The 14284-nt window shown below is 49.3% G+C and overlaps 1 protein-coding gene across 2 annotated transcripts; it reads right to left on the reverse strand.

The window, feature by feature from the left end:
• Nucleotides 1-239: 239 nt before the first annotated feature.
• On the reverse strand, nucleotides 240-12440 carry Lmo2 (LIM domain only 2). Of its 2 annotated transcripts, none has more exons than XM_013145963.3 (4): nucleotides 11991-12440; nucleotides 11028-11259; nucleotides 6714-6929; nucleotides 240-1232 (listed from the first exon to the last, which is right to left on the reverse strand). In XM_013145963.3, the coding sequence occupies exons 1-4, from the start codon at nucleotides 12253-12255 to the stop codon at nucleotides 1013-1015; spliced, it is 933 nt and encodes a 310-aa protein (XP_013001417.1). In that variant the 5' UTR covers nucleotides 12256-12440; the 3' UTR covers nucleotides 240-1012. The 2 variants fall into 2 exon arrangements, with proteins under 2 accessions (XP_013001417.1, XP_063083828.1); XM_063227758.1 differs by lacking the exon at nucleotides 11991-12440 and adding an exon at nucleotides 11354-11793.
• Nucleotides 12441-14284: the final 1844 nt, after the last annotated feature.

Genomic DNA, 14284 nt, shown 5'->3' on the forward strand with positions numbered 1-14284 from the left:
TGCTGAAGTGAAATGCACATTTTACAATAACAATTTAATTATTCTATATCCCTCTGAGCTACGTGATGACCTGTTATATAATTGCCAGTAATACAGAAACCTATAGAAACCCCATAGAAATCCTTGCAATAAATGGAAGCTCCTATCGGACCTAGAAGTAAATTGCTTATTTACTTTTCCTTTACAATAGAAAAAGCAAACCACTTTCCCACCATCATTATCAAAGAAACAACACTGCGTTTTAGTCAGTTATTTTTATTAAGTCTGCAGAGGTGTTTTTCTTTTCTTTTTTTTCACTACACACAACAAATACTTCAATATAATCTAAGATAATAAAATAGTTGAGCAACTTTGATTTCTTAGATTTACATTTGTATAGAAACGATCTGGAACTCCTTGCCTCAAAACCAACATGTCTAAAAACAATGATTCCTCAGCACGGCATTAAATAACAGTTTGGTTAAGCGGGGAGGTTTTCGTCCCCCATGGAAATGTGCCCCCATGCGGTTCCCTTTTGGCCTCAAGCTTAAGGCCTCGGGAAGGTGGCCAAGAAAAAAAGGTGGGCCACTCTCCCGCCTGTCCTTTGCCCTCTGTAAGGACAGTGACTGGAAGAGGGCTGCTACAGAAGCCAGGAGGAAATCATCTGCACATCCCTAGTTTACAAGCATCGAAATTCCCACAAGGGGTCTGAGCAGGACAGCTCCCCCTGGTGGACGGGAGGTCCCATCGCTACGGCATGGTGCCTGCCTGTCCCACACATGCCTTCCTTCCACTAATCATGTCAGGTGCTATGGATAGGAGGTGACCCTAAGTTCTAAGAGGGCTGGTCCTTCTGTCACACTGACGTCGTGGCCCTTGCATTACTTCCCTTGGAGACTATGTCTTAGTTCCCAGTACGTTTCCATCATTGCCTAAGAAATGCCTCACCCCACCCTCGAATCCCCAGAGTGCCTAAGAGTGAAGATGCCGCCCAGGCAGTGTCCTCCGCCAACACCGTCGCGGGGACTCCGGCCTATATCATCCCGTTGATCTTAGTCCACTCGTAGATGTCCTGTTCACACACTATGTCAGAGTTGATGAGGAGGTATCTGTCACCCACGCAGAAATGCTTCTGACAGGCGGCACATTTGAAACACTCCAGGTGGTACACCTTGTCTTTCACCCGCATGGTCATCTCGTAGGCACGGATCCGCTTGTCACAGGATGCACAGAGACCATCCTGGCCAAAAAGCCTGGGGCCAAAAGAAAGGAAAGCTGAGACGCGAGGGTAGTGACGAGATGGGAGGGACAGGTTGGTAAGGGGCTCAGGAGGGGAGACTGGGTGTCCAGTCAGACAGCGGCTGCCGAAGGCAGAGAGTGACCAGGACAACACTGTGGCGTTTTGCTGAATATGACTCCTCCTTTCTCTGGGTCACCTCTGGGAAGACGCCCATCCAAGTGACTTATGACGAGAGGCTGAATGGAATGCATGTGCCCTACCCGGGGAAGCCTCACTGCAGAAGCAGAGCTGGAGGAAGAGTCCTCGGGTCTCCTGTGACGGAGAACCAAACCGTGACGTGGTGCTCACCTATAATCCCGGCACTCTGGGAGGCTGAGACAGGAGAATGGCATAAGTTCCTAAGCTGAGCAACTCAGTAACTTAGTGAGACTCTCAAAATTAAAAAAAAACAAAAAGGGCTGGGATATAATTAGTTCAACTGCCAACACACACACACACATACACACACACACACACACAAAAGAAAACAAAAACATGGCATGTGGGACTTGGTGAGGACTGCAACAGAAACAGACATCTTTCTGAGGCTCCCAACTCTACCATGTTACAAGCCACAGGGAGAGACAGGCCCTGGAATCCCCCTCAACAGCAAAGCCCAACTTCAAAGTCTTCCATAGACAGGGGACACACATATAGGCAGTCCTGCCTCGGAGACCTGGAGGACAAACACCATCTCTCCACAGTGAACCGAAGATATTCCTTCACAGCCCTCACTAACCCTTTGTTTTGTTTTTGAGACCGGGTCTCACGATACAGTTCAGGCTGGCCTTGAACTCACTTTGTGACCCAGGTTGTCCTCAAACTCACAGTGATCCTCCTGCCTCAGCCTCCCAAGTGATGGGATTACAGATGCATGCCACCACGCTGGGCCTCCCTGCTCCTTTGACATGTATCTCTGGGGAAACCTCTCTTCTAAAAAATCTGTATCATCTCTCCTTAGCCTTCATGGATTATCCACGTACCTCAAGCAATAGTCAGTGTTGGGGTGGGAAATACAGCTTGGTAGAGGAAAATGTAGGGTCCTCAAAGCCTGGTTCCCAGACCAGCAGAATCAGGAACTTGTCAGAAATACCAATTCTCAGTAGGGTGTGGTGGTACAGTACACCTGTAATTCCAGCAGTCAGAAGGCTGGGGAAGGAGGCCCACCGGGAGCTTGAGAGCAGCCTGGGGTACAAAGTGAGACCTTGTCTCTGAGAGGGAGAGAGAGAGAGAGAGAGAGAGAGAAGAAGAAGAAGAAGGAGGAGGAGGAGGAGGAGGAGGAGGAGGGGGGGGGGTGATGGAAGAGGAGAGAAAGGGGAGGGAAGGAGGGGGGAGGGGAAGGGAGGGGAGGGGAGGGGAGGGGAGGGGAAGGGGAGGGGAGGGGAGGGGAGGGAGGAGACCGGCTTCCCCTCCACCTGTGAGACAGGGAGAAGGGTTAAGTCAGTGCTGGCTGTTTGAACGAATAGGTGTAATCCTTCCTGCATAGGGAAGCCAGCACATAAAATCCTCAAGACAGAGTTAAGTGCTTATTCTTACTGGAAGTTATTATCTTTAGAAAATCAGAGCATCAACTTGTTCTTCCTGAGAGGCTATAAGGGAGGTGAAGGCAGCTGCTAAACTTTGCAACATTTCGGCAGGAAGACCGGGCCGGGGAAGAGCTGGTGGCCCTGTGAGCCCAGAGCTTGCATTAGCCCCGGGCCAGCTCATTTCCCTCCGAATCCTGATTCCCACCGGAGGGATCCAAGTGTTTCCAAGCACCGCCTGGGAACAAACTCATTAGCGGGGGAGAGCATTTTTTCCCACGGCGGCAGATGGCGGAGCTGCAGGTGACCGCCACGCTGGAGGTCACAGAGTGGAATGAGTTCTGGTTTCCTGACTGTTCAGTAAGTGAAGTTCGGGCCTGAGTAGACACACAGCACAGGGAAAACGGTGCACCAAGCGGGTCCAACTGCCCGAGGCTCGAGACCTTTCAGAAGGAGGCAGCTTATTAGAGAGCAGCCGGAGGTAAATTACAACGGCTTAGGCAGCTAAGGAAGGGAAGGAGAAAGCACTAATATTTGGGAGACGAGTTCAGGTCCCTATGCCATCTCTCCATCGCCAGGTGACCTGAAAATGCGTCCTCTTTCTGGGGTTCTGTGTCTTTGGCCTGTGAACCAAGGAACTGGGAGAGGTGCGGCCGTGGCATCTTACTAAGGTGGGACATCCCAGGACTGGACCCTCAGGAGGATTTGTGCAAGTGATTCATCGAGGATGTTCTCAGAGGAGCCCAGGAAAGCAGAAGGGCAACCTGGAGGACGGGGGAGGAAGCCAAACAGTCTCAGCCAGAGTCCCTCAGAGACAGCTTCGGCCTGGTGTTCAGGGACTTCCTGAGCTCGAAGTCACATCTCCAAGTTCTGGGCTCTGGGACTCTTGCAGTGTGTGTCCTCAGCTCAGGCCCTGGGAAGGCTGGCCCACTTCTGGCTCCAATAGGTGCTGGTTAGATGGGGCCCATGCCTGTAATCTCAGGAGGCTGATGCAGGAGGATCACCATGAGTTCAAGGCCAGCCTGGGGCACACAGTGAGTTTAAGGCCAAACTGAACTGCATAGCAAGAATTTGTAAAGTACAGCCACTGGGGGTCTGGAGGTGACACACCCCAGAATTGGTGACTGGGTGGGGAGACACAATCTAAGGAGAACTAGGCTGGGGATTAGCATTAGTAGCTGAGGTTAGGTTCCTGACGATACAACAGTGACAGAAGTTCGGTTCTGCATGGAGTCTCATGAATATTTGAGGCTAAATAGCTGACAAGCAGGGGGACAGGCAAGTCAGCCACAAGGAATTCTCATGGGGAGAAGTTATTCCAGGGAGCAGAGGGATTGGACCCCAACAGGGACCACTGAGCTACTCTTCCAGCTTGCATTGTTGAAAGACACTGCCAGATACTCTAAAAATGCAAATAAAAAAAGTCCATCATCACGGAAGCAAAAAAGTAATTTGTCCCCTCTGCCAAGAAGTGTTGGGTCTTAAGCTTTCTGCTGCCCATTTTAATAACAATAATACAAATATTAAAGGATGGCTGGGAACACCCGCACGAACACAGAGTTAATTAACATGTTTCCTGAGAATGTCTCAGGGAGAAGAATTATTTCATGTCACCAAGACACAAGTTAATTAACACTGGGTTCTCCTGGACTATTTTTTTCTCTCTCTCCTTTTTGAAAATAGAAAAGATTAACAAGCCCAGGCAGCACCGGTTTTATTCCTGAACATTATATAAAACTGTAGAGATAGGGAGAAACCCAGCTCTTTTGACCTTACTGGATCTGTACTTCGTTTAATAAGATTCAAATGATTTGACAGGGATGGAGTCAAGGGCCCAGTGGGAATCATTTACCCGTCTGCTTTCTGACTGATTTGGCAGTCTGGGAGTGAGCAAAACCAGGTCTGTATTTATCCCTGTTCCATTTTCTTGTGATTGAAAGAAAATTTTTTTATAAAAAGGGAAATCTACCAACATTATAATCATGATCACTGAAAAACAAAATCCTACTTACGTTTTTCAGAACCACTAAATCTGCAAGGACTTTATCAGGGAATTTAGGAGAGGAGAAAAAGGGTAAACAGATAAGCTTTCTTTGGTGTGGAATTACCTGCAGTTCTGGTTTTGGGGTAAAACCCATGTGAGATGCTTTGTGGGCAGATTAGGATAGAGCGCTGGCCTGGCAGCCAAGCGAGCTGAAGCCTAAGCCGGTATCTGTGGGTTGGATGGGCCCAGTGTATTAGGACTGCACGCTTCACGAAGTCCATGCCACAGGAAGATGGTAAAGAACTGACAGCTCACAGCTGAGCAGATCTGAGAGCAGAGGGCATGGAGCTACCTCCACAGCAAAGATGAGACTGCATATGCTAGAACCTTCCAGACAAAGGCACTCGGTGAGTGCTGAAAATTCACACAGTCAGTCCTACAGCCCAGGGCAGGAGAGCATCCTGAACTCCTGCCTCACTTGAACTTGTGGACTTCCTAATCCATCCTTTCATGTTCCCATCTCTCTGTCCATTAGATTAGAAAGGAATTCATGGGCCTGTCATACAGGTATAAAAGTGGCCAACAACTATTGGATATTCATGCACCAGGGTACATTCCACGTGTGATTCCACCTAATCCTCACCTTGGAAGTAGACACTGCTTTTATCCCCATTTTACAGATGAGGAACTTGAGGCTCATGGTGATTAACTAACTAGTCCAAGATCAAAGAGCTAGGAAGCAACACTACGGAGACTCAAACCTCCTACTGACTCCAGGGCTTGTGCCTTTCTGTCTACTGGACACCACCTTCCTACTATGAGAGTCAAGGCCGGGAGCGCCAGGGTAAGAAACGACTTTCTATTTTTATATTTCTCATCACATAGTTATTGGAATAATACAATAGTCTATTTATAATCTATGGCATTTATAGATTTCTGGGGGAGCAGCATGGGACACTGAACTCAGAAAAATCACTGAGCTAAGACCTATTTATTTCGAAACAAGTTTTGCTGTTTGTTTTCAAACAGCTGGGAGTACGGTCACTGTACCTGGCTCCACAAAGGGGTGATCAAAATAGATAGTGAACGTTTAAATTTTAAAATGTATCACCATAAAAGACACATTCTCCCTAATCCCCCTCCGAATACTCCCCCTCACTTTGAACCCATTTATTCCATTTTTCTTGCCACTCTCTGAAGCGGTTCTGCAAGTCCTCTGTGTGACGGACTTTTTGTGGATGCTTCAATGTCCTGCACTGATTCAAAACATCTCCGGCAATTTCTGCCAAATAAAACCATTACGTTGTGTCCTCATCTTTTTTTTTTTTAACACCAGATCTGGCACCACGCAACTTCTGGCTGTTCTCCAGCCTCAAAATGACTGTGAAAGTAAATGTTCTGAATCAACTTAGGGTTTGGGGACACCCAGGCCAGCACCACTAAAGACAATCATGAAAGGAGACACCCAGGACTGCTTCAGAGAGTGGCAGAATGATGGGAGAAGTGTGTTTGGAGTGAGATGGGGAGTTAATGGCAATGTATCTTATACTATAATAATTTTTTCTAATTAAATATTCACCCTATTTTAGATAACACATCACATGTTTTGAACCATTAACATGAGTTGCTAAGAATACACCCCCAAACAAAAACAAAGACACTCCCGCATCCTATGACGGATACTTTCTCTCTCTGTGTACTCCACAGCCCTATTAGCAGACAGAACCACTGCTCTGTTTCTGTGTTTATCCTTCTCATACCTTTAAAAATATTGGGATTTTATCACCCTAGCCATGTGCCTCTCACAAGAGGATCTCAGCAAGAGGAAGAGCCAGCTGCCTCTCTGCGTGGTGCAGCTGAGTCTCACCCCCCCCCACAGCCTCACCTGCTGGAGGCCGGGGACCCCACACCCAGCCCCAGATGTTCCCCAGAGGTTCGGTGCAGGTACCTGAGGTAGTCCCTCCGGCAGAGCTTCCTGCCCAGCTTGTAGTAGAGGCGCCGGCCCACCTCGCCCAGCCGGCACCCACACAGGTCGCAGCTGAGACAGTCCTCGTGCCAGTACTGATCGATGGCCTTCAGGAAGTAGCGGTCCCCGATGTTCTGCTGGCAACCACCACATGTCAGCAGGGATGGAGGGATCTGTAGCACCTCATCCACTGGTTCCCTGGGGAGGAGACCAAGCATTAGGGACAGGCTCATTCACGGCTCAAAGTTGCTCTGGGCCAAACAGGGAGCCTCGATCCACTGTTTTCCAGCAGCACAAGGAAAATGGATGAGAAAGTGCATCCTTTGGTCAGGTGTCAGAGAAACCCAGCCAACCTCTGTTAAGATAGGAGCCTGCTAGATCTTGCACCCAAGATCCTACAAGTAAACACAGGGCACTAAAAGGCCTGTAGATGGCGCTGGGCCCCCACCCACAGCCCAGCACCATGGTGGGCACCTCTGGTCTCCCTTCTTCCCACCTCCTCTCAAACTCCTTGTGCTTCCCACACCTCCTTCTTTTTCTCCTTTCTCCACCCAGGACCAACGACACTGGCCAACCCCAGGGGAGGCACCTGAGACTAAAGGAACTGCTTTCTGTTAGGACATCCGTCTATTGAGAGTGCTAAAACCCGAGTACATTCCCTAATGACACTTCACACCCGCCTACCTCAAACCCTTCCCCATGCACAAAAGTAGAGCCAAAGAAAAAAAGAAAGCAACCCAAGTCAGGCTGGTCCTCATTCTGAGGCAAAAATTCCATTCGGATGTAAAAGGACTTCTTTTTATCTTATTAACCCTAATTCTGCATCCGAACCTTCTTGCTGAGTTTTTTGTTAGATAGCACAGATACTAAGACTGATCAAGGATCAGTCAGAATTCTCTTTCCTCACATAAAAAGTTGCAACAGCAAAGTGGATTGGAATAAAGTTAACTTAGGGGGAAAGCCAGTAGGAAGGGACAAAAACAATGATCTTTAAAAGAGTGGAAGACAACAAAAAACACATACACCAATGTCAATTCAGGCAATCCTGAATTCATAGTGAGCTATGATACATTAAATGGCCATGCATACAACTTTTCATGGTTCACTGGTTCATTGGAACCTGAATAATTTGACCAATTTTTTTTTTTTTTTTTTTTACTTTCTGAGACAGAGTCTTCCTATGCCTTCAAACTGGCCTTAGGTTCACTCTGTAGCCCAGGCTGGTCTTGAACTTGCAACAATCCTCCTGCCTCAGCCTTCCAAGTGCTGGGATGACAAATGTACACCACTACGCCTGGAGAACCTGAAAAATTTTGCTTCACAATAACTTTTTCCAAAAGAAAAGGAGTGGAAGGAATGACCTTTGCACCAACTGGGAAATGGGGAGAAAATACCTCCTGATTTGTAATAATTAAGCAATGATTTCTGGAACTTTAGTCACATAAAAACCTCATTTTAAAAGTATTTTTTTAAAGGACCTTCTTCCAATGGAGGAATTCCCAGAGGGAGTTTCCTCTTGGCATCTTAGAGCTATAAATCTGTGCCTCCTATTTCTAGCTGCACTGTTACAGGTGACACTGTGTCCCAATTGGCCTGTGCTCACTAAGCTTAGCACCCATTACGCTTAGGGACAGCGAGACTCAGGGAATCCATGTTTTAATGCACTCTGACAACTGCAGGTGTCTTTATCCACTAACGATGGAATATTTAGGATTACTGCAAACCCAAGGTTGCAGTAAGAGTATAAAATCATGGTTTTTAGAACAAGGAAGTATAAAGCTCAAACCACGTTACTGGGTGGAAAATGTCTTAAATAAATCCTCTGATGTCTTTGCTTCTACAGATGGTCCATAAGGACTTCCAGCCTTCTGTCTGAAAAGTAACTGACCAAAACAGGCCAAATACCTTTGGCCTGTCTGTATCAATCCAGACTTGCTTCTCTTCTCTTTCTATAGCCTAGGGTCTTATGCTGGGCTTCCAGAAACACTTACGGAAGGAACCTCAACCACCCGGGCTGCCCCGATGCCGGTGCTGCCAACAAACTGAGAAACGAGAGTTTTCACTGAGCTTTGCAACACTGCCTGGAATGGAGGCAGCAGGGGCCATGGCTTGCATAGCAAAGGAAATCTCTCTTCACGAATCGGGGCTGTGTTCTGCCTACACGCTTCACTTGTGTGTGCCTAGACAAGCCCTTTGTGCTTCTTTGGAGAAGGGATTATAAAGACCCTAGTTGGCTTTGAGTGAGCATGCAGTGAAGCATCTACATAGCAGGAGAGTCCTCTGCAGGAGAAATGAAAACCAAAAGGAACCATGGCCATGGGCTGATATGAGACAAAGAAAGACAGGATAAGATACTGGCTCTATCTATCATTTTGTAATTAATGATAATATCGTATTATCTTTAGCAGGCAATCCAGGCCAATGACTGAGTGGGATTCATCTCCAAAGGAATACCCATATTGCCTCAGAGCCTAGCCTAAATATTATTTCCGAGTATCCCTTCAGCCTGGGATAATTTCTTGGGGATTTCCAAAAGAGGGAGAGATGTACTGCAGAGAATTCTCAACTGGTTTGTCCACCTTCAATTAAAACCTGCCTTCGTAGGTACACAGTGCAGGGAAAGACAGAATCCTGGAGCCTCCCACAATAAGCTTCCCACTGCGCCACATTATGAAGTTAGGATGCCTCAGCTGTCTAACCTCAGGGGAAAAGCGCCAACTTTGGAAAAAGCAAACCTCCTCTAGGGGACCAAACCTTTCAGACTTACCTTCTAATACAAGGATGTGGGACTAAGTACTGCTGACGGGCACCAGTTCATTCAACTCACTGGCGTACTGTGTTCTACAGTTTTGCTCAATGTCTAAAAATTCAGAGCTCAGCTGTCATTCTAGGTGCATAAAAAAAGTGAACAAACTATGCCTTACATCCATTGTGTGCAGAGCCATATATATATGTTTTAATAAAAGGGATGCTATTTTTCTCCTGAGAATTTGTTTAAGGAAGCAGGGTCTTTGTTACAACAAACCTTACTCCTTACAGAGCTGGTGTCTTAACCTTCAAGACTGAAGGGTGATGTTTATATTCTCATTGGATCCTGCTACTTCCTGTGTTTTATGGGAACCTGCTGAGTTTTTATGCTGGCAACAGGAGGGCAAAACCCAGGTAAATAAACACCACACAAAGCTGAAATTTGGAGGGGGTGGCACTTCAAGCAGGAAAGCACAATTCTTTTAAAGCAGGAAAAGAAAAAAACAAAACAAATGCCTCTTAAAAGCACAAATGGACAAGTCATTAAGTAGCTCCTCTGGTCTTGTGTAACAAATCCCTTCAAAGGATTAGATGGGGACTTCAAAGGAATAAAAATTCAAAACCAGACAGCTAATGACTCTTAAAAGGCTATTTGCGTTGATGGGGGAAATGATACCTTAAACACTCGCCTCGCTCCCCCAAGTTAAAACTACAGAATGGACTGGGGTATAGGTTGGGAATAGATCATGTTCATTCCAAAGTAGTGCAAGGATCAGGACATAGATGCAGCACACGCTCATTAGACAGCTCTGGTTCCCTGGCCCAAACCTTTCTTATGGTATAATAAAAGCTATGAGATCTTGCTTCCCAGAAAATTACACCTATACACAAAATAGTGCACAAACTTTCGAGGTTCACAGGCCTCCATCCTTGGACGCCTGGGGAGAAGAGTCCCTGTACCCAGATTAACTCCTGACTAGCGGCTCTGGAAGTCTCTGGAGGCCCAGGACAGCTCGAGGTGGACAGGCAGACCCCCCTCACCCGCCCGCCTGTGATCCATGATGCTGCCGCAGCCGCTCCACCTGCGGACCCGGAAAGGAGTCGTCCGGGATTCCGGAGGCCTCCACTTGGAATGTCCCCCTTTGCAGGACCAAACGGACAAAGAGAAGGGGCAAAAGAGGAGAAGGAAGCAGAATGGAGCCCTGAACGCTCCCCGGATGCACCTGCGCGCCTGCAAGCGCCCTTGTGCCTGCTCCGGTGCAAACTTTCTGGCCGGGCCGGGGCTTTGGGGACTGTCCCTGGTAGCCGGGAGGGGCCCCAGAGGCGCCGCGCCGACCTCTATTCCCACCGTCCTCCGCCAGATCCTCTTCCCAAGGCCCCGAGTCACCTGCGAGCACCAGGAGCCCCTGGAGCGCGAGGCGGAGGGGACCCAGGGCGCGCGAGCGGGTGCGCACCGGGAGCCCCTCGCGGGCCGCCCGCGCCACGTCGCTGCTCCGGGTGCGAGGCCGTGGCCCCGGCGGGCGGCGGGGACAGGGAAGCCGCACTTACTCAGACGGGTCCAGGCTCTTCCTCTCGATGGCCGAGGACATTGGGGAGGGAGGCGGCGTGCCGGGCGGCGGGGGCGCTCCCTTTGTGGCGCGGGGCTGACCGGCTGCCGGGGCTCGGACCCCCTCGGGTGCTCGCGCGCCGCCGCCGCCGCCGCCGCTCCGGCGCCTCCTCTTGCTCTGGCGCTCCGGCGGCGAGCTCGCCCCTCCGCGCTCAAGGACAGTCACCGCGCTCCCTTCAAACGCCAAAGAGAGAGAGCGAATCACCGGGCTGCGGGCGCGCTGCGGCCGAGGCTGGCCCCGGGCGGCTGCAGCAGCGCAAGACTTAACCTTCCATCCCGGTCCCGCTCGCCGCCGCCGCCGCCGCCGCCACCCGGTCCGCCCCGCGCGCTGTCGCCGGCTCCGCGCCCCGCGGGGATGTGCGCGCCCGCCCGCCCGCCGCCCCTCGCCTCTCGCCCTCCGGCCGGGTCGCGGCGCGCGGCTCGTCGCCGAGGCGGGCAGGGGGCGGCGGCCTGGGGACGCGGGGAGGGGGCCGCGCGTCTCTCCCCGGGCTTCCTCCTCTCTCGGGAAGGTCTATTTTCGCTCAGCTTCCCTCTGTCTCTGGTTTCATTTCCTTTTTCCTGATCACGATTCAAATACAATAGAAGGAAATCACATTTAAAGAGACAGCTGCCCGATCCCCCCTCCTCTTTTTTCTTCCTATTTTTTTTTTTAAACGGGGCTCGTGGGGTTAGCAATGCAAACACAGCCGCAGTTGGACTGATTTGGCTTCTTAAAGGGGCCAGCGTTGGGGTCCGAGAAAGTCGCTCGGCAGGCACCTCTCCTTGGAGAGGAGGCTGGCCTGCCACTAAATCATCCTGCAGGGCTTCCCCCTCTTCCGCGTTGTCCCTTTCGGTGCAAGGCTGAAAGTCATCACCGGACAGCTCGGGCCAGAGAGGCAAAGACAGAACGTAAAACGAGCACCTACGGAAATGCGGGTGTTCCGCGTGGCTGTCGTGCGCGCGCGTCCCAGGTTCGAGGTCCCAGGTCCAGGGGCGCGGGGCGTGGGGACGCCCGGGACAGCGCGGCTCGGCTGGCGGCGGGCTCGGGGTCGCGTCCGCGCTCCGGAGAGGCGAGGAAGCTGTGCAAACGGGGACCACACGGGCTGGGCACGCCTGAGCAGTGCTGGGGACAGCTAACCCCGAGGGGAGGGTGGCTGGGAGGGACCACGCTGGTCCGGGTCTCTTCTCCATCTGCTGGCGGCAGAATTCCCTCCCTCAGCATCTTTCAAAGAGCGGACTCCTGCGGTTCCACTGACCCCTGTAAAGTGCCAGTGATACCCCGAAAAGAGAATGTTACTAGGGAGATTATTTCTGCCCTGAGTAAAAAGCTAAGAGAAAGAAAAGAGACCTAATCTGGGGCTTGGGGGTTTCTCCTCCAAGCCCCAGGGCAAGTTCTAGAAAGAGAAGGGGATGCAGAAGGAGCCAGCAGGAGGCAAACCTCAGGCCCTTCGGTAGAGGAAAACTCGGTTGCTCTGGGCCTCACAGTTCAGGGGAAATGTCCGTCTTTAGAAATTACGACTCCAGGCCCGTTTGTGTACGATGCTAACAATCACCAGAGATGGAAAGAGACCTGGATCCCAGTCAAAGGCGTTTTATTCCCATTTTAACTTTGCCACTGAGGGGCCTGAATGAGCTCCAGCTGACAAAATGGTGGCAGAAGTGAGAAGTGTAGCCCTGGACGCTTCATTTTCCCTCTTTGGAGCCAAATCTTCATCGACGGTTGGCAAACAGAACAAGAATTTATGGTTATCTGGAGGCTCCTGTTGTGTTCTTGTCTCAGGGTCCCAATGCTTGGGTCGTGATGGGTATAATAAAAATTTGTGTGTGTGTGTGTGTGTCCCATAAGGCCTGGAGGGCAGCTCTGAGTTCAAGATGGACCTTCCGTGTATATAAAAACGACATTTGCCTGGTCAGACCCTTGTTTTCAATTAAAAAGAAAATTCCTAGAATTTGGGGGGCAAGCCTAAATTATGTAAGAAATATCTAACCTATGACTCTAGCCATTTCTCCAGTCAGAAATGAAAATAAGCATATAGGATATGATTAAGAATTTATGTACTTATAATAAGTCAGTGCTGCTGTTCAGTGCTGAGGCTTTGGGACTCAATTAACTGGATTTGAGCTTTTCCGTGTCAGCCAGTGTGACCTAGGAAAATTCCTAAATCTGAGTGGGTAGAACCTCAAGAGCCTGACTCACTGTGTGATAGCTTCCCTGTCACCACCTGGAACCTGAACGAAGAACAGAAGTCTAGAATCTCAATATGCTCAACCGTAAAATGGAACCGCACATTTTGTGGCACAGCACGTTGCAAAGATTCAATGAAATAAGTGCACAAAGTGTGGCACTGTAGATTTGTAAAGGAATGGCGTAGTGATAGACATGAAATTGATCGCATGGAAAGTACCTTGCATATATTAGAAGCTCGTGACAGTTGCTATGTCATAGCAAAAGACATCATTGAAATAGCATTTAAAGGTGAAATGAGGGTTTAGAATAAGAATTCCCAGCCAGGTGTGGTGGTACAAACTGTAACCCCAGCACTCAGAAGGCTGAGGCAGGAGGCTTCCTGGGAGCTTGAGGCCAGCCTGGGCTACATAGTGAGTTGGAGTTCAAAGCCAACCTAAACTACACAGGGAAACCTTGTCTCAAAAAAAATTTTTTTCCAGCTGGATGTGGCAGCACACACGGGTAATCCCAGCAGTAGGAGGCTGAGAGATAAGAGAAAGCAAATTCAAGGTCAGCCTGGGTCAGTTCAAGGCCAGGTTCCCACCCACATTAAAAAGCTGTTTCCTGAATTAAAAGAGCAAATGCAGCAAGTTCAGCTCATTCCCTGCCACTCCTAAACAAAGCATATATGCCTTTTTAATTTTAATGTTTGGTTTTTGGATAGATGCTACCTGTGCATCTGCTTCTATTAAATCCTATAAATTATTAGTTTCCTGGCTCCAGTCTTCTATGGGACTCAAGTTAGTTATTGAAATAAATCTGTCCTTGGGTTCTGAGAAGTAACCTCACATATCCAACTTTTGTGCATAAAGTTTCTCTTTAATACTCTGCTTCTGCTTTAAGCTGAGTGTGTAAAGAAAAGAAGCCGACTGCCATGACTTTGGGTCAGTTTCTTATCTTCATAACTCTTTGGGGAGAACCTCCTTCGAGACGGTGCATATTTGAAATGGTATCTTAAGATTTCAATTTCACACACAATGGTTGTAAGAAATA

Source organism: Cavia porcellus, unplaced genomic scaffold (assembly GCF_034190915.1).
Source record: "Cavia porcellus strain 051 isolate PalLab524CR breed Dunkin Hartley unplaced genomic scaffold, mCavPor4.1 scaffold_17, whole genome shotgun sequence".
NCBI classification, from domain to species: domain Eukaryota; kingdom Metazoa; phylum Chordata; class Mammalia; order Rodentia; family Caviidae; genus Cavia; species Cavia porcellus.